The sequence below is a fragment of the Arvicola amphibius genome, chromosome 9, assembly GCF_903992535.2.
Source record: "Arvicola amphibius chromosome 9, mArvAmp1.2, whole genome shotgun sequence".
In the NCBI taxonomy this organism is placed as follows: domain Eukaryota; kingdom Metazoa; phylum Chordata; class Mammalia; order Rodentia; family Cricetidae; genus Arvicola; species Arvicola amphibius.
In genome coordinates, this window is record NC_052055.2 from 12,690,309 (window position 1) to 12,716,353 (window position 26,045).

At 35.7% G+C, this 26,045-nt stretch overlaps 1 protein-coding gene across 2 annotated transcripts; it reads left to right on the forward strand.

Annotated features, from left to right (window-relative positions):
• The first annotated feature begins 14,138 nt into the window (after nucleotides 1-14,138).
• On the forward strand, nucleotides 14,139-14,752 carry LOC119823392 (histone H2A.Z-like). Of its 2 annotated transcripts, none has more exons than XM_038343373.1 (2): nucleotides 14,139-14,393; nucleotides 14,463-14,752. In XM_038343373.1, the coding sequence occupies exons 1-2, from the start codon at nucleotides 14,199-14,201 to the stop codon at nucleotides 14,583-14,585; spliced, it is 318 nt and encodes a 105-aa protein (XP_038199301.1). In that variant the 5' UTR covers nucleotides 14,139-14,198; the 3' UTR covers nucleotides 14,586-14,752. The 2 variants fall into 2 exon arrangements, with proteins under 2 accessions (XP_038199301.1, XP_038199302.1); XM_038343374.1 differs by having other exon boundaries at nucleotides 14,139-14,285; nucleotides 14,394-14,752.
• The last annotated feature ends 11,293 nt before the right edge of the window (nucleotides 14,753-26,045 follow it).

Here is a 26,045-nt window from a genome sequence, read left to right on the forward strand (position 1 = left end):
CATGCGTAAAGTCAACTTAGAGTTCATTATTTGGATGTTGCCAATGTCTTATCTTAATGTCAGAACACACACACATTATTTATTTTATATACATTTTAAGCAATTTTAAAAGAGATTGTTAATTTATGGATGTGAAAAAGATGATATAATGCCTGTTATTTTATATAAAAGCCATAGTTAAATGAAGGCGATGTTGCTCTAACTTCCAATGGTGTGTATTATTATAAAAATCATAACATGCAATATATGAATTAGCTGTACATTAAAATATATAAAAATAATAATATCCACAAATTAAATATATATTTCTTATTCAAACAGGAATTTATAGGCTAGAAACTCATGAGGAAAACGTTTTTCCATGTGAACAAAATCATTCAAAGGAAAGTTGGATTGATTTCCAGGAAACTTACTCTATCTACATCATTTCTGAAGTTAAGCCACATGATAGTCACTTGGAGTTATAAATTTGTGAATAAAAATTAAATTTGGGTTGCCATGGTCCTGCCTAAACTGTGCGAACTATTTTACTATGGAAGAAAGTAAATACTGTTGGTTCAGCCAGTAGTCTTTACATTGCAGTAAGAATTATTATAAAATTATCATGTATCAGCTTTAAATTTGCCAGCACTGAATCTTAGCATCCTAAATTCACTAAAGGGACTTTAGGGAGATGTAGCATGAAATATTCTTGCATCATGTGAAGGAAACTTTACAAAATGACAGTGAAGAAAGAGCCCATACAGCCAAGGCAAAGCAGTATGGCTTTAATGGATCATTATTCTTTTTCTAAAAACAAGAAAACAAACAAACAAAAAATAAAAATGCTTGCCAGTTGATGACAAACACTTTGCAATGTACCAAGGGTTCAGAAAACACTGAACAGGGAGAAAATAATAGATGGCTCCACATTTCCCTCATTTCACTATTTTAATCAGGTTGTATAAGAGCCAAGAAAGTTTGTTTGTATTATAATTCGGTAAGGTGAACAAGTCATGTTGGTTGCAATTGTTTTCCTGATTTTCCTCATCCTGAGATAAGTAGTATAAAGAATCAAGGGAATATTTCACATCTCCAAGTTAAATCACAGCCATATCCATTGTAATTGCAAGAAATGCAAATACATAGTAGTGAAATGTTATTTTTTAAAAAAGAATTCCATCTTGATAAAACTGCACTTGAAAACCCCCTATCATATGTCTTTACCTAAGTACAATGTTGCCATAGTTCTCAAAGGCAGTATTTTTGTAAAGTTGATGTCCTTTGCTATTTCCAGATTCCCACTTGTCAGTTATTATGTCCGACTGCACTTGCTTCATTATGCACTGAATCAGCTCTCACAACTTCTCCATCAGGGAGAAGCACTATCAGATACTTTTTACATCCTTCATTATATTGAGGGTTATTACCCATTTAATACTATTGACACCCTTCTTTCTATTTGTTTTTCAATCCTGAACTTCTCTCTAAATACTGCTTATATATTCTCCATTTTATTTAATGACAATTTCATAAATTCTTATTTCTCAGACTAAGATCCTTGGAGTTAACTCAGATTGTTTACTTTCTTATATGGGACATAAGCCAACGGGAAAGCCCATATTTCCAGCTTGAACATCCAGTACTTTTCCTGATACATATTATAATATCTCCTGCTTAATAAATTATGAAACCCTTATTTCTTCTTTCCATTGACTATTATATTCCACATTCCAAGAGATGGTTTTTTGTTTTGTTGTTTTAAGGAAACATACAGCAGGTCATTCTATGCCTTTAAAAATCCTGGGAATGTTTCCAAATTCACTAACATACAAATCAATGCCTGTGTAGTGATCTAGGAGACCTTGCAGCAGCTGCCACCTCCAGCTTCCACGGCTGCTCCAGGTTAACTTCTAAAATACCCTGACCCCAATTTACAGAGAAAAAAGAAGTCCAGTTACTATTATTATTTTTTTAAAAAAGCACATTAGGAAACATACCTTGATTGCTTATGAACGTAGTGACCCTCACAAAACCAGAAATACAGCTGACTTCAGAGATGGCCAGCACACGTCTTTACTATTCCCTGTGTTCTGACATTTTTTTCCTCAAGCCTTTTTTTTTTTTTTTTTGCTTCAGCTTTTTTCAGACTCATTTGCTCCACCAGATAAGAAATGTATCTTCCTAGCACGTCTTACATAATTTTCCAGTTTTAGACCTTCGGTGCATGGAAGACCTTTGCTGTGATTACAGTCTAATAAAAGACTAAATGGAGGAAACATATTTTTATTAAAATACCAGCTCTCGATCTTAGTAACTGTGTGATTTTAGAAAGTTCCTTAACTGCTCTGGACTTTCTTAGTTATGTGTGTAAAGAATGATGGTAATAACAGATTTCCAAATTAAACATGAAGCTGTGCTAATGCTGAGAAATTCTGTCACTCAGTTCTGTGTAAGACAAGCATGGTTTTAATTTTTACTCATATAAAACTGCATTTGGAGTAGATTCAGGGGGATCTTTAAAGTCAATAGATTTTCATATTCTAGTTTGGAAGAAATAGATACAAAAAGATCAACAATTGTGATGAGAAAATGCTTAATGTGCATATATATTTTTTCCCTTGGGTATCTTATACAATGGTCTGATATGACTAAATTGTTGGTCTTTACAAGTCTTCACAGCACAACCACAGATAGCACACATTTAATTGTCAATGGCACACTGAGAACAATAGCTGTAGAATTTTTAGTTTATTGGCATCTTTGCTTTCCTTTGAAAAAACAAAAAGATGAATTGATGACTGCACATAGGAAAATATTACTCATTATGCACATGAGGGGACAGAGCACAGTGTCTTGGAAAGCTTGAATCTATGGAACAAGATTGCTTAACAGATATCTGTTCAAATACTTAAATACATCGGCAGAACAGAGTAGAAGAAAAGAATTGATGATTCTTCAGTTGTGAGAATTTATCTATTGAAGATTTTAATGATTAAGTCTTTGAAAAAAGAAATTAAAGAAGATATAAGAAAGTGGAAAGATGTCTCATGACCATGGATATGTATGATCAACATAATAAAAATAAAAATAGCAATCTAATCAAAAGCAATCTATAGATCTAATGCAATCCCCATAAAAATCCCAACACAATTCTTCACAGACCTCAAAAGGACAATATTCAACTTCATATGGAAAAACAACAACAACAAAAAAACAGGATAACTAAAGCAATCCTGAACAATAAAGGAACTTCTGGGGCATCACCTCTTTGATTTCATGTTCTACTATAGAGATATAATAATAAAAACAACTTCGTACTGGCATAAAAACAGACACATGGACCAATGAAACTGAATTGAAGTCCCTGACATTACACCTATAAACATCTAATTTTGGACAAAGAAGCCAAAACTGTAAAATGGAAAAAGAAAGCATATTCAATAAATGATGCTGGCATATCTGAATGTTGGCATGTAAAAGAATGCAAATAAATCCATAGCTATCACCATGTAAAAACTCGAACATCAACATAAATACAGTTACAATGAACTTGAAAGAAGAGAATGTGGGAAAGAACCTTGAATGCATTGGCACAGGACCATTTTCTTAAAATAACACCAGTGGCACAGTTACTGATGGCAACAATCAATAAATGGAACCTCCTGGAACTGAGAAGCTTTTGTAAGGCAAAGGACACAGTCAACAAGACAAAACAGCAGCCTACAGAGTAGGAAAAGATCTTCACCAAGCCCACAATGAAAGTGGGGTGATTTCCAAAATATAAAACATTCTAAAATATTAGTAGACTGCCTCCCTTAAGTATACATAAACTCAAAATATCCTTTCCTTCTTGTAGCCAAAGAGATTATAAATCAGAGAGATGGGGCTGAGTTTGTTGTGTATAATTTGTTTGCATGTGAAAATTGTATTCGAGGCTTGGAACACCTTGGCACCTGACCAAGATTCAGAAATATCCTTCTTATGCTCTGATCATGTACAACATTTCACACATGGATGCTCATCCAATCCTACAATGTGCCAGACTTCTCTCTTGGAGTGATCAAATCCTATGTGTATATACAGGATAAGTATAAAGAGTTGAAATAGAGAAGGTTTTAAATGTGGAATAGGAAATCTACATGGCAATGATTCCAATGTTTTATCAGCTGGGGTTTTCTTGCAGTCTTTCCCATCCTTTATGCAGCGGTACAGATATTGAGAATTCAGATATATTAACATCCAAAAATCATAACTCCATTTTAAGTGTAAAATTAATATTGATTGAGAAAAAAGAAAATAGAGAATGATGAACATAAGGTAAACCTATGCATCATGTGCTGTTTAAAACATATTTTCAATATGATTATTGCTGGAGTGCTTTAAAATGATTCTGTAAGTTTTGAAACATTCCTAAGACAAAAATTCTAATAAAATCACAGTATCCAGTCAATTCATTATAGTATTATTTTGACACGGCATTTGTAGGTAACAGGCTTCGTATCTGGGTAAAACTGTTAATCAACATTCTTCGCTGGCAGCATCCAATATACCCTCTAACACCATTAATTAGGGGTGAAACTTCGAAGTTGGCACCACCTCAAATCCTCCATGTTCCCTGACATGAGCAACTTGTGATTTCACAAAAATTTAACTTACCATCAGATAATGGAGAGACTCAGCTATAGCCCCAGATATTGGATGAATCCTTTGTCCTTCAATACAAGATATAACCCATTTCTGGCATTGGAGATTTTGTTTGGTGGCATAAGAAATATAGTTAGGGCACTGCTTCCCATATTATTTAGTGGCTCATTTTATATTTCTTTCGTTTATGTGTATAGTTTAGGTAGCTTATGCAACAGTGGGTTTCTGTATAGGTTTTCTTCTTGAAGCTTAAAATATTATTGTGTAATAAACAAGACATCAAATGCATATAGCATGTCATTTAGGCTTATGATATCCACAGCAATAAAAATCATGAGTTTTGCTGTGATTAGAAATAGTAATATAGTACATTGCTTTGTGAGATTTGATTTCTGTTATGAGTTTTAAGACATTCTAATTGGAATACAGTTAATCTGCTTTTAGGGAGTGGTGCATGTTAATTGGATGAAAACCAGAAATGCAAGTAACCTTGTGCATCCAATCTAAGCTAGCAATGCATACTTAGGGTGATTAGTAAGCATTGACTTCTAATCATCTCTTCATTTATAGTAATTGTGGCACATACATACATATATATGTATATATATATATATATATATATACACACACACACGCACATATATTTTAAATGTCTTCACCAAGTTTTTCTACCAAAAAACTATGTCTCAGAAACTTTTATAAAACTTTAGAATTTTATTCTAAACTGTCATCATAATCACATTTCAACAAATTTCCACACTCCTTATAATGAATCATCATGCTAATGCTTAAATATCTGAAATTTGTTGATCTTTGTACCTGCTTTAAAAATTAACACAAAAATGATGACTCTCTTATTTTTCTTAGCAGCATAGAATAAATGTCTAAATTTGAGTGACAAGTTTAAGATTTAAGTTTATAGACTAGTTTCAGTACGAAATCAATGACACTAATCAGGAAGCATGGTGGTAGAATATGATGTTTTATTGATAGGTAGCTTCCTGCATGTAAAAATGATCAGCTTTGATTCACTATGTTGGGAGTAAATTACAAAACAAAGTCATAATTTGATGTCAAAAACTTTCATGAGACAAAAATAAAAGTCTATATAGCCTTATGGAAATGTATATTAACAGAGAGGAACAATTTCAATGATTGAAGAAACCCAAAGACAAACTTCATTTCATTTCTTAATTTTCCTTTAATACTCATACTCAATGTATTCATGAATATTAGCTTCCACATTTTTGTCACTGTATTTCAAATGCAAAATGATACAGCAAAACACAGATCCAAAGTTACAAGACTCTTGGGAACATGAAGATTTACTGACTTGTTACATAAGAACCACATGACAGAAGAGACTCTTATAGGGAAGGTACAGCTCCTTAGGGTATTGTAAAAGTAAATATGAAACTGAATACATTTGCCAAATCCACAGAATTATAGATCATAAAAACAATTTATTTTATTTTATGGACCTCAAAATCCCAAGTTTCCAGTGACTTTTTCATAATAGGTTCTGTTGAACCACAACTCTCCTATCTTTCTGTCCCCAAATTTCCTACCATTCTTGCGGTACAGAGCACCACCACTCAGTATTCCCTCTTCTGCTCTCAAGTCTTATTATCTAATGCTCTCCCCTTCTGTCTATTAAAGATCACCCTATTATTCAAATTCTAGTTTCCCACCTTCTATACCTGCTTAATCCTCACATAAGGCCCCACAGACACACAGAGTGAACATAACATTGTCATATTTCTAAAATTTGGTTAACTCAGTTAATATAACATTTCCTGGATCCACTAATTTTCTTACATATTTAACTTGCCTTTTCACATCCCATTCTTTCAGTTAACATAATGTCTTCTAATTCAGTCATTTTCAGCAAATGTTAGGATTCAATTCTTTCTTATGGCTGACTAGTAACTCATTTTACACGCATCCATTTTTCTTTGTTCACCCATCTTCTTCTGAGAGCCTAGAAAGAATCCATGCCTTAGCTCTTGGAATCAGTGAAAAAATAAGCAATTGTAATGCGTGGGTATCTTTCCTTAGGATGATTATGGAAGATTGTACTCCAGAAGATTAATAGGTAGATGGCATCTTAGGTGTATGCTTACTTTATAGAGAAGCTTCCAGGATGCTCTCCTCTGAGACTTCACAAACTTGCAATCTGTCTGAGATTGCCTGAGTTCCTTCTTTCCTACCTCCTTGGTAACAATTTCTTACATTTTGTAATAACGTTTTTAGCAATTATTGCATTTTCCATTTGTATTTATGTTGTGTTTAATAATATTGAATACTTTTATATATACATATTTGGCCATTTTATTCTTTTTCTGAGAAATACTTATTAATACCATGTGCCCCTTTTTAATTTTCTCAGTTTTATATATGAGTATTATATAACTTCTACCCTTACCACTCTCTTCTTTAACACATTCTATATTCCATCCATTCCCTCTAAAATTCATTAATTTTTCTTGTTTAACTACCAATGCATCTGAATATATACATACACAAATTTATATATACATATATTTATATATGCATATGTATGATTAAATATATATATTTAAATATATATATATTAAATATATATATATATATATATCCTGATTTGTATATTTTGTTTTGCTCAAATGAATATATGTGCTTAGGGTTGACTACTTGGGATTGCTTAGCCTATCAGAGGGCTCGTTAATGTGGGGTTCCCCTCTATATGCTATGAATACCATTGGTTAATAAAGAAACTACCTTGGGCCTTTGCCGGGAATAGAGTTTGGAAGGGAAAACCTAAACTGGATGCTGGGAGAGAGAAGGAGGAGTCAAGTATTGAAGCCCATCCAGAGACAGAAGCCGGAACTTTAGCCAGCAAGCTACAGCCACATGGTGAACACAGATTGATTGAAATGGGTTAAATTAATATGCAAGAGCTAGCCCATAAGAAGTTAGAGCTAATAGACCAAGCAGTGATTTAATTAATATAGTTTACAGAACTGAAAGTGTTTCGACAGTGAGTTGATTTGAGTTGTCCGACAAGCTGAATTGTTAGAGAAAGAGGCTAACTATATCAGACTTGACAGTGATAGGATGGCAAGCAAAGTAACCTATTGGCACAGATTTGTGAACAAAGACCACAAATTAATAGACTTCCAGTAAGTCATGAATTAAGAGAAAAAAATCACGTTTGTGATACTAAGACTAATATATCACTGAAAGACAAATCTTCTAATTTCATTTTCTTTATATTAATGTTTTTATTTGCTTGTAAAGGTGGTTGTTTGAATGCAATTGTTTCCCATAATCTCATAGGGCACGGTAGGTACTATTAGAAAGTGAGACTTAACAAGTATGGTCTCAGAGGAAGTGTGACATGGTGTGAGTGGCCTTTAAGGATTCCTATGTTCAGAATACCACCTAGTGTCTCAGTTACTCCCTGTTACCTACAAAGATGTAAAACTCTCAACCATTACTACAGTACCACACCTGTCTGTAAACCATGCTGTTCCTTACCATTATGATAATGGGCTGAACCTCTGAAACTGTAAGCAAGACACTCTAATAAACTGTTTTACTTTATAAGAGTTGCCATGGTTATGATACCTCTTTACAGCAATAAAAGTCCTACCTAAGACAATAATTAACTCCCTTTTTCCTCAGTGAGTTCCCTTATTACATTTATACCTATTTTGTGAACCAATTATGCAATAAAAATTGTTTGCAAGAGAACATGGTTAAGACATTTTGTTTTTGGGTTTTTCGAGACAGGGTTTCCCTGTAGTTTCTAGAGTCTGTCCAAGCTCTTGTACACCAGGCTGGCCTCGAACTCAGAAATCCGCCTGCCTATGCCTTCCAAGTGCTGGGATTAAAGGCGTGCGCCACCACCGCCCGGCTGGTTAAGACATTTTTTAACTGGGCCTGTGCATCTAACCAGTGTCTAAAGAAGTGAAGAAAAATGACATCTTCTAAACAAAAATTATCTGTCAATAGTTCTTGTGAGAAGGGTGTTGCTCTGTGACATACTCTCCCTTACGTAATGGGATGACGATGTTGATAAGCCCCATCTTATAAAGATTTTATTCAGGTATCCATAGCTCTTCTGATTTAAACAAAGAAATAATAGACTTGTGGTGTTTTTTTTTTTTTTTTTTTGGTTTTTCGAGACAGGGTTTCTCTGTAGCTTTGGAGCCTGTCCTGGAACTAGCTCTTGTAAACCAGGCTGGTCTCGAACTCACAGAGGTCCGCCTGCCTCTGCCTCCCGAGTGCTGGGATTAAAGGCGTGCGCCACCGCCGCCCGGCTTAGACTTGTGTTTTTAAGGAGCCCTGTCTTGTCTTGAATCTGAGTTGCACTTAACTCTAAACTTATCTTTCTAATACACAGTGACAGTATTCACACACATATTCACACACATACACACACACATGACCGTGTACATACACACGTGCACATGGACACACACACACAAATCAGAAAATGAATGAAATAAGTTTTTCTGTTTCTAAAAAGGAAAAGATAAAGAGTCCAGAAACTATCTGACAGGATAACGTCAAGTTGAGAGAGTAAGAAAACCAAAATTGCCTTAACATAATCTTATTTTTTTCTCAAATGTAGCATTTAATTTTTATGGGTAAGCTTTAGGATATGAAAACTGACCTGGTATGTTTAGGAATCCCTGGAATGAGACTAGCATGTAGGTATTCAGTGAGAGATATGTGCAAAATGGAGCAGATATTGTGCCAGAATAAGACATGAAAGACAGTGTCTGGTACTGCATACAATCCTCTTCATACTGGAGTCATATCTGAGTTCTCCATTGTGTTGAAGGAGACAAAAGTATCCATCAATTCCAGTGAAGACTAAGAGAACTCTTGAGAATGTCATGTATCAAATGACTCTTGGTAGGTGGGTGAAGTGAGGCAAAAGACACTCGAGGTCATGATAGAGATAAAAACTGGTGAAATATATACAACAGGGAAATAAATCATTGATGTGTGCTTCTGTTAGGGCATTGAGTTGATTTAAGGGAAGAAAGGAGGATATTCATGAACAGCTTCTCAGGAAAACCCTGCGTCTTCTTCTTGCTGAGCAACGTGATAAGGAAATACAAAGATGCCCTAGAATCAGAAAAAGCAAGCAGAGCACCACTCAACCCAACTCATAAAGTGAGTAAATGAGAGGATGTGCAGCCAAGTGTTACATGGCAGTGGTCATGAAAAAATGAACTTACTTCCGGATCCACTAAGATGTGACCAAGCATTCTCATCTTCCCACCTTCCCACCTTCCACCTTGTCTTAAATTGTAATAAATTTTATTTTCTTAAATAGGAAACAAAATATATCCTTCTTCCTTAAGAATGCCTTGAATTGATAATTACTTTGGAAATACTCTATTTATGAAATATTCATTAAATTTTTAAAGAATAAGCATATATAATGGCCAATGGGACAACTAATGGAAATTTATTTTTCACTTTCACAACTAAATAGTGGATATTGGTTGGAAAATGGTTGGTTGTCTGAGATTAACTCTACTCTTTGATGGTATGCAATGTGTGCTTTTTCTAAACATTTCCTTCAACTATGATGCCTATGCAGACACTTGATTTATCCTTGTGAGGTTCTTTTACTGTCTGAATTTTTCTCACATTTGTTCTTTTGTCACATTGAGCATGAGAAACAGAAACTCAGAAACTGATTCTCTGAGAATTATTTTTGAATAATTGTCAGACAATAACTCAAATTAAATTTACATTAAAACTAAAATGAGGATTTAATAAGTATACTCCTTTGTAAACCAATTTTATTAAAGTATAATATCTATATATAAATGAAAGAGAGAGAGAGGCAGACAGACAGATAGACAGAGAAAGAGTATAATTCAAAACTTAAAACTTGAGAACCTGATATTATTTAACTGGTTTTGGTAATTAGAATAGTGTTCTGCCTTATTTCTTTCTTTCTACACAATGTATGCCTAAATGTTTTCTTTTATTTTTTCTTTATTCTGTGTTTTATAAGTTTAAAGGAAAAGTAGGCTGTGTTGGTTCATTCCTCCAATCTCAGCACTTTGGAGACCGAGGAAGGACAAACAGGAGTGTAAGGCCAGTATGGACTCTGTAGGAAGTGACCTCAAGGTGAAACAATTTCAAACAAATAATTATGCAAGTTTAATATCGTTTGTTTTGTATAGTCACAATATTACTATAGGAACTAATCTAGAAATATCTAACTGTAAAGTATCATTATTCTCTGGACTGAGACAAATGCATGGTTTCTCATGTGTTGAACTGCTTTAGAGCATATATTTGGAGTAACTTCGCTACAGCCTTTCCAGCTACTTATGGATAAGAATAGAGTGATACTACGCAAAGGTTGATTTTTTTTCAGAAACCAATGTTTTTCGAAGTTCCCAGTTTCTCTTATAAAAACCATTCATACTCTTATTAAAAATTATATTTTGGGAATTAACATGGCTAGAGAAAATGCTATACTATCACAGCCTGAAACAAATGTATTAACGATTTTAAGACACCCAGTCTAAATGTTGCTCCAGGGAACATTCCCAAGATTCCTTCTGTCTAGATGGTAGAAGATTAAACCAGCAGAGGATTGTCACATGATCTTTTTGTTTCCTTGCTTCACACTTTCATTGCTCTTTGTATTTTTCATTAAAATTATATAAATAATAACATTATGGTTTTTTCCCTTTTAAAAACTAAAATTAGTACTTACTATTGAGAGAGGAAGAATTAGCTTCTGCATTGGATCAAGCCCTGTTTGGTTTCCAATATGCACTGGTCAGCATTAAAATCATATATTCACAAGGCACACTGAACAGACTCTTATTATTGTATGGAGATATTTATAATATGTGTATGTGGTGGTTGTGGGTGTATAAAAGTAGCTGTCAAGATTAAAAGGACATTAGTCAGAGGGAGTTAGAGGAGAACACTGGAGAGAGAGAGAGATGAAACATTGGAGGAAGACATGGAAGGCGAGAAGTAATACAATTACATTTTATTTGAAAGTATCAAAAATAAAATGTTAAAAACAATCTGTGCAGGAATAGATTCCTAGTAACTAATTATAGGAATTAAGAAAAGAAAAGGGTCCAGCATGATGGCTCCAACTGTAAAGATATTCACCTAAAACCTCAGTGACCTGAGTTCAACACCTGAATTTCACAAGGTGGAAGGAAAAATCAAATACCTTAAGTTGTCCTCTGCCCTCCACACATTGACTGTGGCACACACACACACACACACACACACACACACACTAATAACTTTAAAATGTAGAGTTTTTTGCATTGTTGGCAGAAAAAGAATTAGTGAATATTTTCAGTATTTATAACTAAACGAGTCTACACATCACTGTCTACTGAGGAAAGGGCTCCGTTTTTCCACTACATCTTTTGTTTTCCTCCTAAAATTAAAATACAACCTGATAGTCATGCTCTACTAAACTGAACTATTTTACATAACTTTAGTCAGTGTTGGATGAAGAGTAATGATGTGTATAACTATCCATCACACACAGTGTTTTATGCCTTTTCTTTGTCTTGTTGGCAGATCATTTATGAAAGATCTTAATTCAGAGCTTAGCAGCTTATTTATGCACAAAGAGACAGATGAAAGTGCACAGGTTTCAGATATTACATTGTGACAAATAATTAATGAAGAGAAACCCACAACATCATGGTGGAGGTAGAACTGTTTGAGAAATGTACTTGTTTGTCTATATAACATCCTGTCTTAGTTGGCCGTCACACATTCAACTAAAATTATTAATAAATACCTGGGAAAAACTGAACCAAACATGTACAACCTTTTGCTGACTTCTTAGTCCCTAAATACACAACACAACCCCAATTTGCATAGTAATTTTCAGTACTGGGTATTATTAGCAATTATGTGCTGGATTCCAATAACGGAAGATCTTGTGTAAGTTACATACAATAATACATAATGTCATTTTTATACGAGGGATTTAGGCAACTATTGAATTTGGAATAAATAAAGATTCTAAAACTGAAGTCATGTGTATACTCTCTCTGTCTCTGTCTCTGTCTCTCTCTCTCTCACACACACACAGAATTCTCTTATCTGCAGTCTTTCTTATTTGCAGCCACAATTTTTCAAAACCAATTGCAGTATGCTAATATTAAATTAGAAATTAAAAATAGGCAACCTTCTTTATAGGAAATCAGAAATCACTCATTTGGTCAGGTCAGTCATACTTTATACATCATCCTCCACTTAATCAATCATTAGCTTTCTTTAATTTCAAATCAATCACACATCAGCTAGCTGTGATTTCCAATCAATAGTTGTGGCACTGCAGGAGATCTCTTCAGTATAATCTTAATGATTCTCCCAAAATTGAAGTAGTAATGATGCACCTAATTTAGATATTTCAATGAAAAGCCAAAGAGTTTCCTTTTTTATTAAACAATTAAATGAAAGAAAGTATTGTAGGATGTTTACATACAGAGACAGGAAAAGAAGACCATAAGTCAAATCTGTACAACCTTTATTACAATATATTATTAAGTGTAGGGGTCCAACTGCGACACAAATTACTTCTCAAACCAGAGTGGAGGTGTGGAAATAATTGAAGCACAGCGTTGGGACCAATTGGAGTCCTGGCCTTCAGCTGCTCTTCCCTGTCTAGAGCCTTCTAATTGAAGTTACTAAAAGCTGTGCCTTACCTAGAGGATCAGAGGATGGGATTTTCACCTGTTGGCCACTGACAGCCGTGTATTTAAGCCTCCATGGTGCTATTAAAGAAGGGTTTTTGTACCTGCGATTGGAGGTCCGTGTGTTGGTCTGACTCTACATGTGTTTCCTCAACCTCCAGCCCCTAAGGGGCCCGAAGGAAGAAGTTTCTAGGGATCCCTCATGAAATCCTGAGTTTACATCCTGAAAAATCACCTGCAAACAGCTTTTATACCAAAACATAAGCTGAGGAGGAAATTCATTAGCATTCTGTTTCCTGGGTAGCCGCAGGAGAATGTAGTCACGTCGACACCTCTCTATGCCCATTTTGTCTTGTCTTCCTGTCTTCCTGTTCTGCATGCCTGCTCTGCCATGTAGACTGAATTAACACCTCTTACCTCCCAAATTACATAGAAGGAGCAGTGCGACATTAGTATCCTTACCATTTGCTTAGGATGGCTCTAGGCTGCCTCACTACTAAAGGCTAGGCGATCACGTTTTGTGTGGCAGGTGCAAATTATGCTTTGCCAGGCCACTCAGAATTTTGTCTGCTACACAATGTAGGAATGTGGCCTGTATAAACCAGTTCTACAATTATGATTATTACTATTAAAAAATAGGTTTTAGTAATGAAGTACTCTACCTAATGTATAAACTGAATATTACTGTAAGTATACAGATGTAAGAAAAGAAATGGTATATGTAGTATTTGATACTATTTTGGGTTCTAAGAATTTACTTGGGCAGTTTGAATTGCAGTCCGACGGAGGAGTGGGCGTCCTGATCTCGCTGCGCGTCCGTCTGGCCTCGACTCTTTCTCGCTTCTCCCATCTTCAGCACGGTCTGAGATGGCTGGCGGTAAGGCTGGAAAAGACTCCGGAAAGGCCAAGACAAAGGCGGTTTCCCGCTCGCAGCGAGCCGGCTTGCAGTTCCCTGTGGGCCATATTCATCGACACCTGAAATCTAGGACAACCAGCCATGGACATGTGGGCGCGACCACCGCTGTGTACAGCGCAGCCATCCTGGAGTACCTCACCGCAGAGGTACTAGAGTTGGCAGGAAATGCATCAAAAGATTTAAAGGTAAAGGGCATTACCCCACGTCACTTGCAGCTCACTATCCGTGGAGATGAAGAATTGGACTCTCTGATCAAGGCTACAATTGCTGAAGGTGGTGTCATCCCGCACATCCACAAGTCTCTGATTGGGGAGAAGGGACAACAGAAGACCGTCTAAGGATGCCTGGATTCCTTACTATCTCAGGACTCTTGTTCTTAACAGCTGTCCAGTGTTGGTGATTCCAGTGGACTGATCTCTGTGAAAAACACAATTTTGCCTTTTGTAATTCTATTTGAGCAAGTTGGAGGCTTAGTTAGCCTTCCAAACCAACCAAATTTCTGCATTCGAGTGTTAACCATATTTAAGTGTTACTGTGGCTTCAAAGAAGCATCGATTCTGAAGTAGTGGGTTTTGATTGAGTTGACTGTTTTTAAAAAACTGTTTGGATTTTAATTGTGATGCAGAAGTTATAGTAATAAACATTTGGTTTTGAACAGACATTATTTCCACTCTGGTGGATAAGCTCAATAAAGGTCATATCCCAAACTAGTTTTAAACCTGCAAAAAAAAATCTACTTGATGGTTTATCTTGGTGGTTTGAATGAAAATGGCCCCCATAGGCTCAGAGGAAGTAATGTTATGTAAAAGGATTAAGACACATGGCTTTGCTGGAGTAGGTATGGCCTTATTAATGAAAATGTCTCACTATGGGTGGCTTTGAGATTTCAGAATCTCAAACCAGGCCCAGTGTCACTCTCTCTGACTTCTTCCTTCTGATCTGAATGCAGCACTCTCAAATACCTCTCATGCAGCATCTGCCAGCATCATGTCTGACCGTATGTGCCATCCTTCCTGCCATCAGGAGAATGTACTAAAACCTCTGGACATGAAGCTAACCCCAATTATAACTGTTTTCCTTTCTAAGGGTTGCTGTGATCATGGTGCCTATTCCCAGCTTTAGGATACTGCATAAGAAAGAGTGACCTTACATAAATAAAGGAGGGGATCTGTGAATATTGATGTATACTGACAGGAATATTTATGTCTGCATATGTGCTATATATAACACGCACATTGCTGTGTTCTCTCAAAAGTATATTTATAAAGTCACATCTTTGTTTATGAAAAGTCATAAAATTTAAGCCTAGGATTAATTTTGATGACAAATATAGAAGCTATTTCATTGAAATTGTGTTCACCTTCATGATTACAGATACTGATATTAGGTTCTGGAAAATGGCAACCCACATAAAAACAGAATAAAAGCAATCAGCTTATTGCCTCTAGATTATAACACCAATCTGTTGGTTGTAATTATAAATAGGAAAAGAAAGTTCTGCTAAATCCTAGGAGTACATGTTTGGTTTTACTAGGCACTTTTGGAAAATTAATAAAGGAAGGGGTTTAGCTTGGGAAAGAATAAGCCAGTTTATAAGCAAATATTAAAGATCACAGGCATTTTCACTTGGGTAGGGTGGGAGAAACCAATTATCTTTTAGGCCTTCAATATTAAGAAATACAACTTTAGAAAACTTTTAAAAAATAAAGTTATGTAAATCACCTTGTCTGAATAAAGCAATAATTGACTCAGGAAAGAGATCAGGTGGAGGGTGTGGACTCTCAAATTATTCTGCAGAAAGCCTCCAGGTAGCTGCTATTAACTTCAAAGGGAGGGAATGAGCATAGAAAGAAAAAAACGATCTGGATTTAGAATCTTGGAAGGTCTAAAAAAGAAAGTCGGGTGTGGTAATCAGAACAAGGCAAGGGCTAAAAGCAAACACAACAGGAGCCAAGTAATTTTGAATGAATCCTATTAAAGCAAAATATTGGGTCTGGATTAATAAAGTCATATTTTCTTGTTTGAAAATCCCCTTAGGCCAGCAAGTTTCCAAGAGTAGTGGCAGGCTTTGAATATTCCATGGATCCGAGTTAAGATTAACCACCAAGAAAAACACACATGCCACCAATGACCAAAGAAAATGATGAACAAGTGGAATGCATCAGAAGGCATTTAGGGCGGCCTAAGGTGTTCCTTCAGGTTACCATCCTGGAAGAGTAATTATAGGACATGTACAGGTGCAGGATGGGAAAATTCTCCATGTATTCTGAGTGTTATTTCATACCCTATGGATTAATGTTTACTATAAATTTTCCTATTATGAGAACTGCATGGACCTCTTCTGTGGATCTTTAGTGTCCATTGGTTCTGCATTAGTGTTTTACTGTGGGAACTGGAGAGACTGAAAAAATGCAATTCATGTTTTTACATTGCTTGGTACATAGGCTATATGTTCTGTATATTATGTATTTATTCACATAAAAATATTTACAAATATACATTGATATTTAAATATAGGGAACGATCCAAAATCCTAGAGGTAATGAGCTTTGTGTTGGATGTGGTGAGTTCTTAGGATGATGCCTATTGTATTTGGACAATTGCTCTGTGTACCCTGTGTATGGAAAGATTGTGGCATCATTTCTTATCCTGGAAGAACACGGATACAAAATGCTATCAGTTGCACATACCAGTTTCTTTTGATTCTTACAACATTAAGAACAGAGCATTTTGTTTATAATAAAACTAGGTCCTAATTCAGGATTATAGGTGGAAGTTACAGCTTCTTCTAACATATTTCTTCTTGCTCTCTTTTCTATAACTTCACATTCGAATGCAATGTAGTCTGAGTCAGCAGAAGCACGTAGATGGAGCCCCATCCCTTCAACTCATTACTCAGAGGAGTTGAGCAGGAGAGTAACCTCGCTTGGCTAGCCACAAATCAGCCATTTGTGAGAGACACACATGTAGATGGAGTCAAGCTATTGAAGCAGAAAACCTGTTATTAAAGCAGTAACTTAAGTATAATAACTAATATTAAAAATCAGTATTTCTCATTGTTTGACAATGGTCTCCAGATCTCTAATAGACCTTGTCTTTCCTGTTTTAATGAAAATCTTAACATTATTTCTTTGTCACAGAAACCTCTTATATTGTACAGATTCAAGATGATTTTCCTAAATTCCCAATTTTCACACCTCAGTCCTTTGCCTAACTTCCTTGCTTCAGATATTGAATACATTATTTGATTATTTTACTACTCTTTATCACATTTTAGTCTATACCCATGTGGATGTCAGCATTATAAGGCATTGTTCCCTAGATGTCCCTCAACTGAGGAATGGATAAAGAAAATAAATATGGTACATTTACAACGACGTGTTACTCAGCTCTTAAAGAAAAAACAGGGAATTTTCAGGTAAAATAGTGCCAGAAGGCATCCTGAGAGAGGTAATCCAGACCCAGGAAGATAAACGTGGTATGTACTCACATGTAGGTGGATATCAGCTGTAGAGTAAAGAATAAACATGTTACAATCCACAGACCCAGAGAGATGAGGTCACAGGGATCTCCCTTAAAGGGGGAAATAGAAGAGATTTTGTGAGTGGACTGAGGGTGGGTGGGCTTTGAAAGATGAATGATTAGGTTAGGAGGGCAGGGAAGGGCATAGTACTGAGGGTGGCTGCTGGTGGGGAGCATTTTGGGTTGTTAGAAGCCTGGTGCAAGGGAATCTCCCAGGAGTGTATGAAGAGGATTTCAGCTTAGACTCCTAACAATAGCGTGTAAATTGCCCGAACAGCCATCTTCTGTGACCAGATTGGTGCCTGGCCCAATTGTTATCAAAGAGACACCATCAAGCAATTGATAGAAACAGATAGATGCAGAGAGCCACGGCCAAACATGAGGAGGAGTTCCGGAATCTGCAGAGGAGGAAAAAGGAGCACAGGAGACAGAGGAGTTAAGGACACCACAGGATCCTCCTTATACTGGGTTGCCTGGCTTAGGCTTAATACATGGGGAGGTACTTAGTCTTGCTGCTAATTGGTATGCCATATATTACTATATTATTGATTCTCAGGGTATTATGATAGTACTACACTTTCCTAGAAGGAAATGGAAGAGGAGGGGTGGAAGCAGGTGGGGAGGGGCAAAATTGGAGGAGTGACTGGGAGGTGAGGATGGGGGAAGACTGCGGTCTGGATGTGAAATGTATAGATGAAAAAAACAGAAAAAAAGAAAATGTGAGAGAAAAACTTTACAAGGATTAAATTGTAGAAGATTAAATTGTGTGCAAAGGAATTTGCTTATGAACTTACTGTTATTTTTTTTCTAAATGAGATGTAAACACATTGGTGGGTTCAAAGGATGAAGGTAACATGGTTTCAATTTATTACCTAAAAAATTAATCAGGACCGTAGTGAGAATTAGCCTTGAAAAATATCAGTTTAATTTTGTAAATCATCTAGGAAATATTGCCATTAGTCCAGAAAATCTTTAGGACTCAAGTGATGAGAGCTGATAGAGTTGAGCAGTAGTCAGGTTTAGATATACTTTTGAGGTGAATTTCATCAAAATTGTCACTTTCTAGATGATTTAAGATCCTTGAGCAAACAAAAATATTGGACAAGAAAAAAGTAGCAACACATACAAACGAACAAAAACAACGAGCTTAGCAAAGATATTGAGGGAAAGACAAGAAAGTCTCAATACTACACAAAGACCCACAGACCACTAAAGAATATCCAAAGTGGAAGAGATACTCTTCCCACGAAAGAGCACACTAGTAATTAACAACACAAAATGCTCAGCCCTGAGACTTATATAAAAGCAACACAATGGAATCTGAACATATTATATTTAGTTATAATGATTAAGGAAAAAAGAGAATCTGAATTTGGAAGACAACATGAAAGAGGTTAAGCAGTTGTGGAGGTAGATAAAGGAGCAGGATAAATGTACTTATATTTTAATCTCAAAAAGAAAAAAAAGATAGAACTGTTTATTAAACTGAATAAACCAGGATGAGATTATTTCCAAAAAGTTAACTTTAGATTCCTAGTAGACAGACATTGAAATATCGTGAACAAGTACATTTTAAAGACTTTAATTAAGAGTTAAACTTTAAGTACCTGATGAAATCACATAATAGGAGAAGGTAGGTGGAGTAGAAATGATGTAAGAGGTGGATTTTGTGCACCTAAATGTTTAAAGGAGGATTAAGGGGTCAGGAAGTAGCATGCTTAATGAGACTCAATAAAAAAAAGCAGAGAAAAATAACTCCTTTGCTAGCCAAAAGGTTTGATGGGGTCAACTGAAATGTTCACTGTGCTTAGTTGGAAATGTCACGTTAAACTTTTACACCGATAGCAATTAACGAGAGATGAAAAAAGAGAAAGACTGGAAAAATGTATGGAAATGATGAAGCAAAGCTTATAAGAGGGAAAAAGAAAAGGTTGTGGAGATTAAATTAAGATTTTGGATTTAGATAAGAATATAAATAATTCATCAGAGTAAAAGAGGGACATCGTGTCAGTGTCGGGGCTACAAGCATTGAAGAGGCGAGGGGAAGTGCTTTTTGGTAAGGTCGTTTGTAGACAAGAATTTTCAGATCCATCACTGGGTTGGCAAGCATATAATTAAGAAACTGGTCCCTGGAGAAAGATGGTGGGAGTCAAGAAGGGGGGCAGAGAGCAATCGAGTGAGTGTACACCACTGGCAGAGTTCCCAAAACCACTTCAGGGTGATCCAGCAGGGGAATGCTAGAGGGCGGATTCCTCTTCACAGTTTCTGATGGTGTAAGCATAATGTGCCTACTCTTTATACGGCTTTTGTATTTTCTTTCTCTTGTTTCTATTGGCAAAATAGCATGGGCTTTTATTTTATTTTATTTTTTTCAATGTTAGCAAAATACAAAGGTTAGCACTTAGTAGCTCTGTGTATAGCCAACGGCAGAAAACAGCCATTCATTTGGCCGATGCTCATACAGATGGTTCCAGAAGTAATATGGGCCTGATCTGGCAGATGCCATGGCAGCATCCCAGACATGAGGCAGCAGCAGCTCCTCTCTTCTTCTGAAAACTGAACTTGGACTCTGTCTCCCAAGCTCACCCAGTGGCAGTATAAGACTTAAGGAAAAGAATCCACCTATACTTATCTTGATTGAAATGGACTCAGTTTCTTAACCAATAGAATAATATCAATAGAGAAGATGCTAAGGCAAATGTACTGGAAAGCACATAAAGAGAAGCTGAGTTTCCCAGAGCACATGTATGCTTGCTATATTAACTAAAAAAATCTATAGGGAACCATAGCATGAGGAAAATAGAATGTGTTTTGTTCACACAATTTGGAGATGAATGGCAGAACACGTAGTAATATGCTAGATATTCAGTATTTGATCAAGACTGCATTTCAACTCAAGAAGTGATTACACTGATAGAGCTGACTCCGAAGAGCTGTGAGAGAAAAAATAAAACAAACTGACAGTGTTTAGATGAAAGAAACAGAAATTCTGGAGAGAAAAAAATCAATCAAATAATAATTCTAAAAAAGCATAGTGGAAAGCATTATAAATATAGGAAACCAAATGTTTTAAAGAAATCAAACATACCTCAGTCACAATAGTTATGTTCTAATGAACAAATGACAAGAAATAATGGCGTGGAGATGGTAAAAGAAAAATTATACACTATTAACTAGGACCTAAACTGATGCAGCCACTATGGGAATTGGTGTGGAAGTTTTTAAAAAAGCTAAAAGATGTATCCTATAAGCCAACCATAACTCTATTGAGCATGCTCTGAACAGTTGCTATATCCTACTATAGAGACACTTCCTTATACATATCCATTGCTTCCATCTTCACAATAACGAGGAAATAGAAACATTCTAGATGCCTGTCATCCATGGATGAATGGATAATGAAAATGTTCTTCATACATAGAATGGAATATTATTCAGCAGTATAAATGAAATCACAGGTAAATGGCTGCAATGGAAAGTAGTCACTCTGAATAGGTAACTCTGAGCCAGAAAGACAAACCCTTTGTATTTTGAAATATTCTCTCATAGGCAAATGCTAGTGTGAGTCTTTAGGTATGTGTGTTCAAATTGAAGTACCCAGAAATGGGAGGAAATTAGTAATGGATCTTTGGAGTATTTCAAGGGAAGCAGGATAAAACACACATGGTATGAAGGGGAGAAGACAAAAAATAAAACATAACAATTAAATAAAGAAAATATAAGTGGCTTGGAGATGTTAGCACTCTTCAATGTTAAAGAGAAAAACAATCTAAGAACCAAAGAACAAAAGCTATCCTCGCAAGCCAAAGTAAAAGCAGACAATTCTGAAGGTGTTATAAGAACTGACGTGAAGTTGTACAGAGCCAAGGAAGCACAGGCAGCATGGATCCAGGATGGAGGTTAGCGTGGATTTCTGAGAAGCGCAGGAAAGTGGTCCACAAAAAGAAAGACACACGGTTTTTGACAAAGGTGGCAAAAGGGCACAGCAGATGTTTCTGGGAAACCTGAGCTTCTCCCTACCTGCAGAGGAAATGAACTAGCTCTACCTGTCTCACACTGCATAACAAACAGTTTTTAATGGGTCAAGGACTTGCATGGTAGGCCTTAAGCATTTTAAACTTCGAGAGAACAAGGAAAATGCTCAAGGGTAGATAAGTAGGTGACAACTTTTTAAAAGTACTTTGATAAGGAAAAAAATATCAAGAATGAAGAAAATGGATCCCTTAAATGTCTAAAACATTTTCGCAGTGTATTGCAATCTATATGGAATCTATATTGAAGTTTATCACACCCCTTGTTTTATAATGGAAGGTCTCTAGTGAACATACCCTATACAGTCTTCAAAATCCATCTTTTTCTCTGTGTTGTTCACAGTCATCAGAAAATTATGGTTAGCATTGATATCCATCAGCTGATGAATGAATAATGAAATGTTACTCAGTTGTGAACTAAAATGATGTTTTGGTATGCAGCCAAAAATGGCTATGATGGTCACCGATTATCGTCAGCTAAATAAGCCTATCTCAAACATAAAATCACTGTATTTCCTTTCATATCTTCTGTGGAAAAGTACCATTTTCCAAAACAAAATATCTTTAGACTCAAATTTTGAAGTCAAAAACCCTTTAAAACATATATGTTGGTTTAGCTTAGCAGTCCCCAGAATCAAATATCTTTCTGCAGAAAAAATTCAAAGGAAACACAATAATATACACAATCCAGACTCTCTGTGTATTTTTCATCTCTACGTGGATTATTTTTTCTCCTTTTGTCTCTTTAAAGACATTGTTTTATTTTTTAAAATGATTTACTTTTTATAATTTGCTATATTCTTTTTCTTCACTTTCCCAGGTATACATATATTTTTTTAAACACACTATGTTTTATTTAGAGGTCTTTTATATCTGAATCTGTCTTTATTGCATATTTGTAATCCTTTCTGACCAGGAAAGCTTCTTAAAATGTTAAGCATTTCTTAAAAATCTATTGAGCAGCATTGCTAGGGCAAATATCACTCTGCCAGCTTGCTCTGCCCAGTCTGCTATGGTGGTGGTCCATTCATGGCCTCTAAGACTTCCAGGTGGGAGTCTTCCTCACCACCTCAACTCTGATAACCAATTGGTCCATGTTGCTACCAAGTAACTTCCAGCATGCTGTCCAAAAGCCCCATTTAAATGTCCCAGAAATCCTCCATTTCAAAACCTCTGGTCTTTTTGTCTGCCACCATTGAATCATGAAAATGTCTCTCACAAGGAGCCATGGTGTTAAGCCGTGCTTAACTCTGTTTTTTGTTTGTTCATTTTTTGTTTTTTCTTTTGTTTTGTTTTTTTTGCTTATAATTCTTTCCCAAACTATCTCAGGTTTTAAGCGGATTTTAGTTGGCCACATTGGCACCAATTTGTAGTAAGAAGCCAATTGTTTGTTTCCCAACCACCCAGCAGCTAAGACCTGAAAGAACCACACAGAAACTGCATTATTTAAATCACTGTTTGGGCCATTAGCTTTAGTTTTTTATTGACTAGGTCTTACATTCTAAACTTGCCCACCTCCATTAATCTGTGTATCACCACAAGGATCTGGCTTACTGGATAAAGTACTAGTGTCTGTTTCCTGTTGCGCTCCATGGCTTCTCTCTAACTCCGCCTTATTTCTCCCAGCATTTAGTTTAGTTTTCCTTGCCTACCTGTGTTCTACCCTATCACAGGCCCAAAACAACTTATTTATTAACCAATAGTATTCACAGCATAAAGAGGGAGACCCACATAAAGATGTGTTTAAATAAATACCTTTGTTAACGACAACATAACAAGAACAAAACCATTTTGTTTTCGCTTGATAATTTTTTAAATATATAACTCAGTGAATATCTGACTTTTCAATTTGTTGTAAATTTCTCTTCAAATAGTACTTCTCAGATATGGTTTAGAGAAAGAAATAAAAGTCAATAATATCTTATCTTAAACTCCTGCTCATATTTAATTCCAAAAATGGTTTAATTAAGCATTTTCTTCTGATAAAATATGAACATAAATTTTTGTACACAGGGTGTTGTGTTATCCAGACAGTGTGAACCAGTACAGTGTTCAGTTGGGTGAACTACAATGGATTTACTTTAGAGAATCCAGTAAATTCAAATTTTGATAAGTTTGAAGAAGAAGTTCAACTTCTCTACTTGTGAAGTTATAGGAGCAGTAAACTCTTTCTGCAGAATGAACACCTAATTTAGAATGCAAAACAGTGGTGATGTATCTGGGAGTATGCACTTTATAGCACATAGATTCCAATATACCACACACAGTCTATCATCACCCCATTACATGCTGAAAAGAATCCGATTTCTGGCATGTAAGGAAATACAAAGTTGAAATAATTTTCTTCCCTTACCTGCTGTGTTTCATCAAGAGCCTGTTGATGTTTCTTTCTCATGTTGCTCAATGGTGCTCTCAGTACCCATTCTGGGTCTGAGCATTGCTCAAATAATAAATCCTGTGCCTTTGCTCAAATAAGCACTGAGAAGGTTCATTTATCTACAGCTGTTCTTTTAACAGACCCTATGTGGACTGGGCTGTAGTGATAAACTGTTGTTGCTGTAAGAATGAGAATGTCACTGGATCCAAATTTGTAAAACATTCAAAATAAACTGATAATACAACGCTGCTCCAGCTTCCTTGGCACTTGCCAGACCTGGTACATCTGTGGCATCTATACACTCTGAAATCTGTCCATAATTCTTCATTTGCATAAGTTCTTAGATGTCTAGATCAAGGGATTCTGAAAAAAAGCAGATAAAGTTAATCTGATTCCAAGTAGTCTAACTATAAGAAAGGGATTTAGAAAACAGATTGTGTAGGTGCTTATAGATCCAACACACAGCCTGCTTAAAGTTTCTCTGAAAGCAAATCCAAACTTGGAAACTCCAAGACCACAATTGTCCAGTTCTACGATTTCTTTTAAACAAATCTAAATAAACAAGAACCTCAGTCAGGTATGGTGGCAAACGCTTTTACGTTCAGTACTCTGGAGGCAGAGGCAGGTGTAACTCTGAGTGTTCTAGGACAGCCTTGTCTATTTAGTGAGAGTTCTAGAAGATCGAAAGACTCTATCTCAAATATCAACAAAACCAAAATAAGTTTATACTATTATTTACATATATTCTGAAAAAATCACCCCGATACTTCCATACATAAGCTTAAATATTAAGTATTGGCTTTTAAGAGGCAAGTATTTTTCTCAAATTTCAGAAACTAAAATTGCCATTAAGAATATGGAAATATTTCCCTTTGTTTTTCTTTACTCTTCCCTTTTAAAAATTTTGCCTTTTTGGCTGTTTCACTATATTTCCATCTCTTCACAAATATCTAGTAATTGTGGGAATATAAAACAGAAAAGAACAAACACATGTATTTTTCTTTGTAAGTTAGCCTGAGAGAGAGGCATTTAAAATTATATAAACACTGTATAGAAAAGGGAAATACAATGTATCAGTGAGACAAGATGATCAAGACAATTTTTATGCTAACTGATACAACATAGGTAGTGAAATGTGGGCAAACCCACCACAAGAGTATTAGTAATGCCAATATAAAAAAATGTGTATTGTTAGTCACAACAGTAATACACTAGAAAGCTGCCTTTTTATTGATTTAGGGAAACTAATGGGTAAAGAGGTGGGAAAAGATGCCCATAGCTTTGAACATTTGCTAAGAATTTCACTCTTGCAACAGACATGTTGACAGGTTGAAACATTTTAATGAGAAAAGGAAGACCATAATTTCTCATCCACCCCCCACTTCTGGATTTCTACTAGACAACTGACTAGCTAATTTCTACTGGGAACATTCTGGATAAAAATGTGGAAAACAAAATTTCAAGAAAGAGGGTCTCAAAATTCATGATGAACCAAGGGAAGAGCTCAAAGTGGTTCTGAAGGCTAAAAATCCTACTAAGCAATGTGGAGTATTAAAAACTAATCAGTATTGTGAATTTTCATGGAAAAATAGAAAAAGAAATTTTTATCAAAGATAACAGTTCATCCAGATGCTTGAGAACAGAAGGGAGATATTGACACATTGTTTTCCAGTTTCAAAATCTTCTATCATGAAGGCATTCTCATTTTGTGTCCTCTACATTTGGGTGACGGCTGTAGACTGAACCTTTCCTCTTCCTCAAATTCTCCTATCTGGTCATCCCACCTATACTTTCTGCCTGGCTACTGGCCAATTAGTGTTTCATTAAACCAGTACAAGTGACAAATCTTTTCAAGGTACAAGACAATT

Excerpts from the sequence above, each read along its gene's own strand:
- LOC119823392 (XM_038343373.1), top strand. The coding sequence starts at position 14,199 with ATGGCTGGCGGTAAGGCTGGAAAAGACTCCGGAAAGGCCAAGACAAAG. Across the intron at positions 14,394-14,462 it reads TGGAGTACCTCACCGCAGAG|CTCACTATCCGTGGAGATGA; the intron begins GTACTAGAGTTG and ends CGTCACTTGCAG.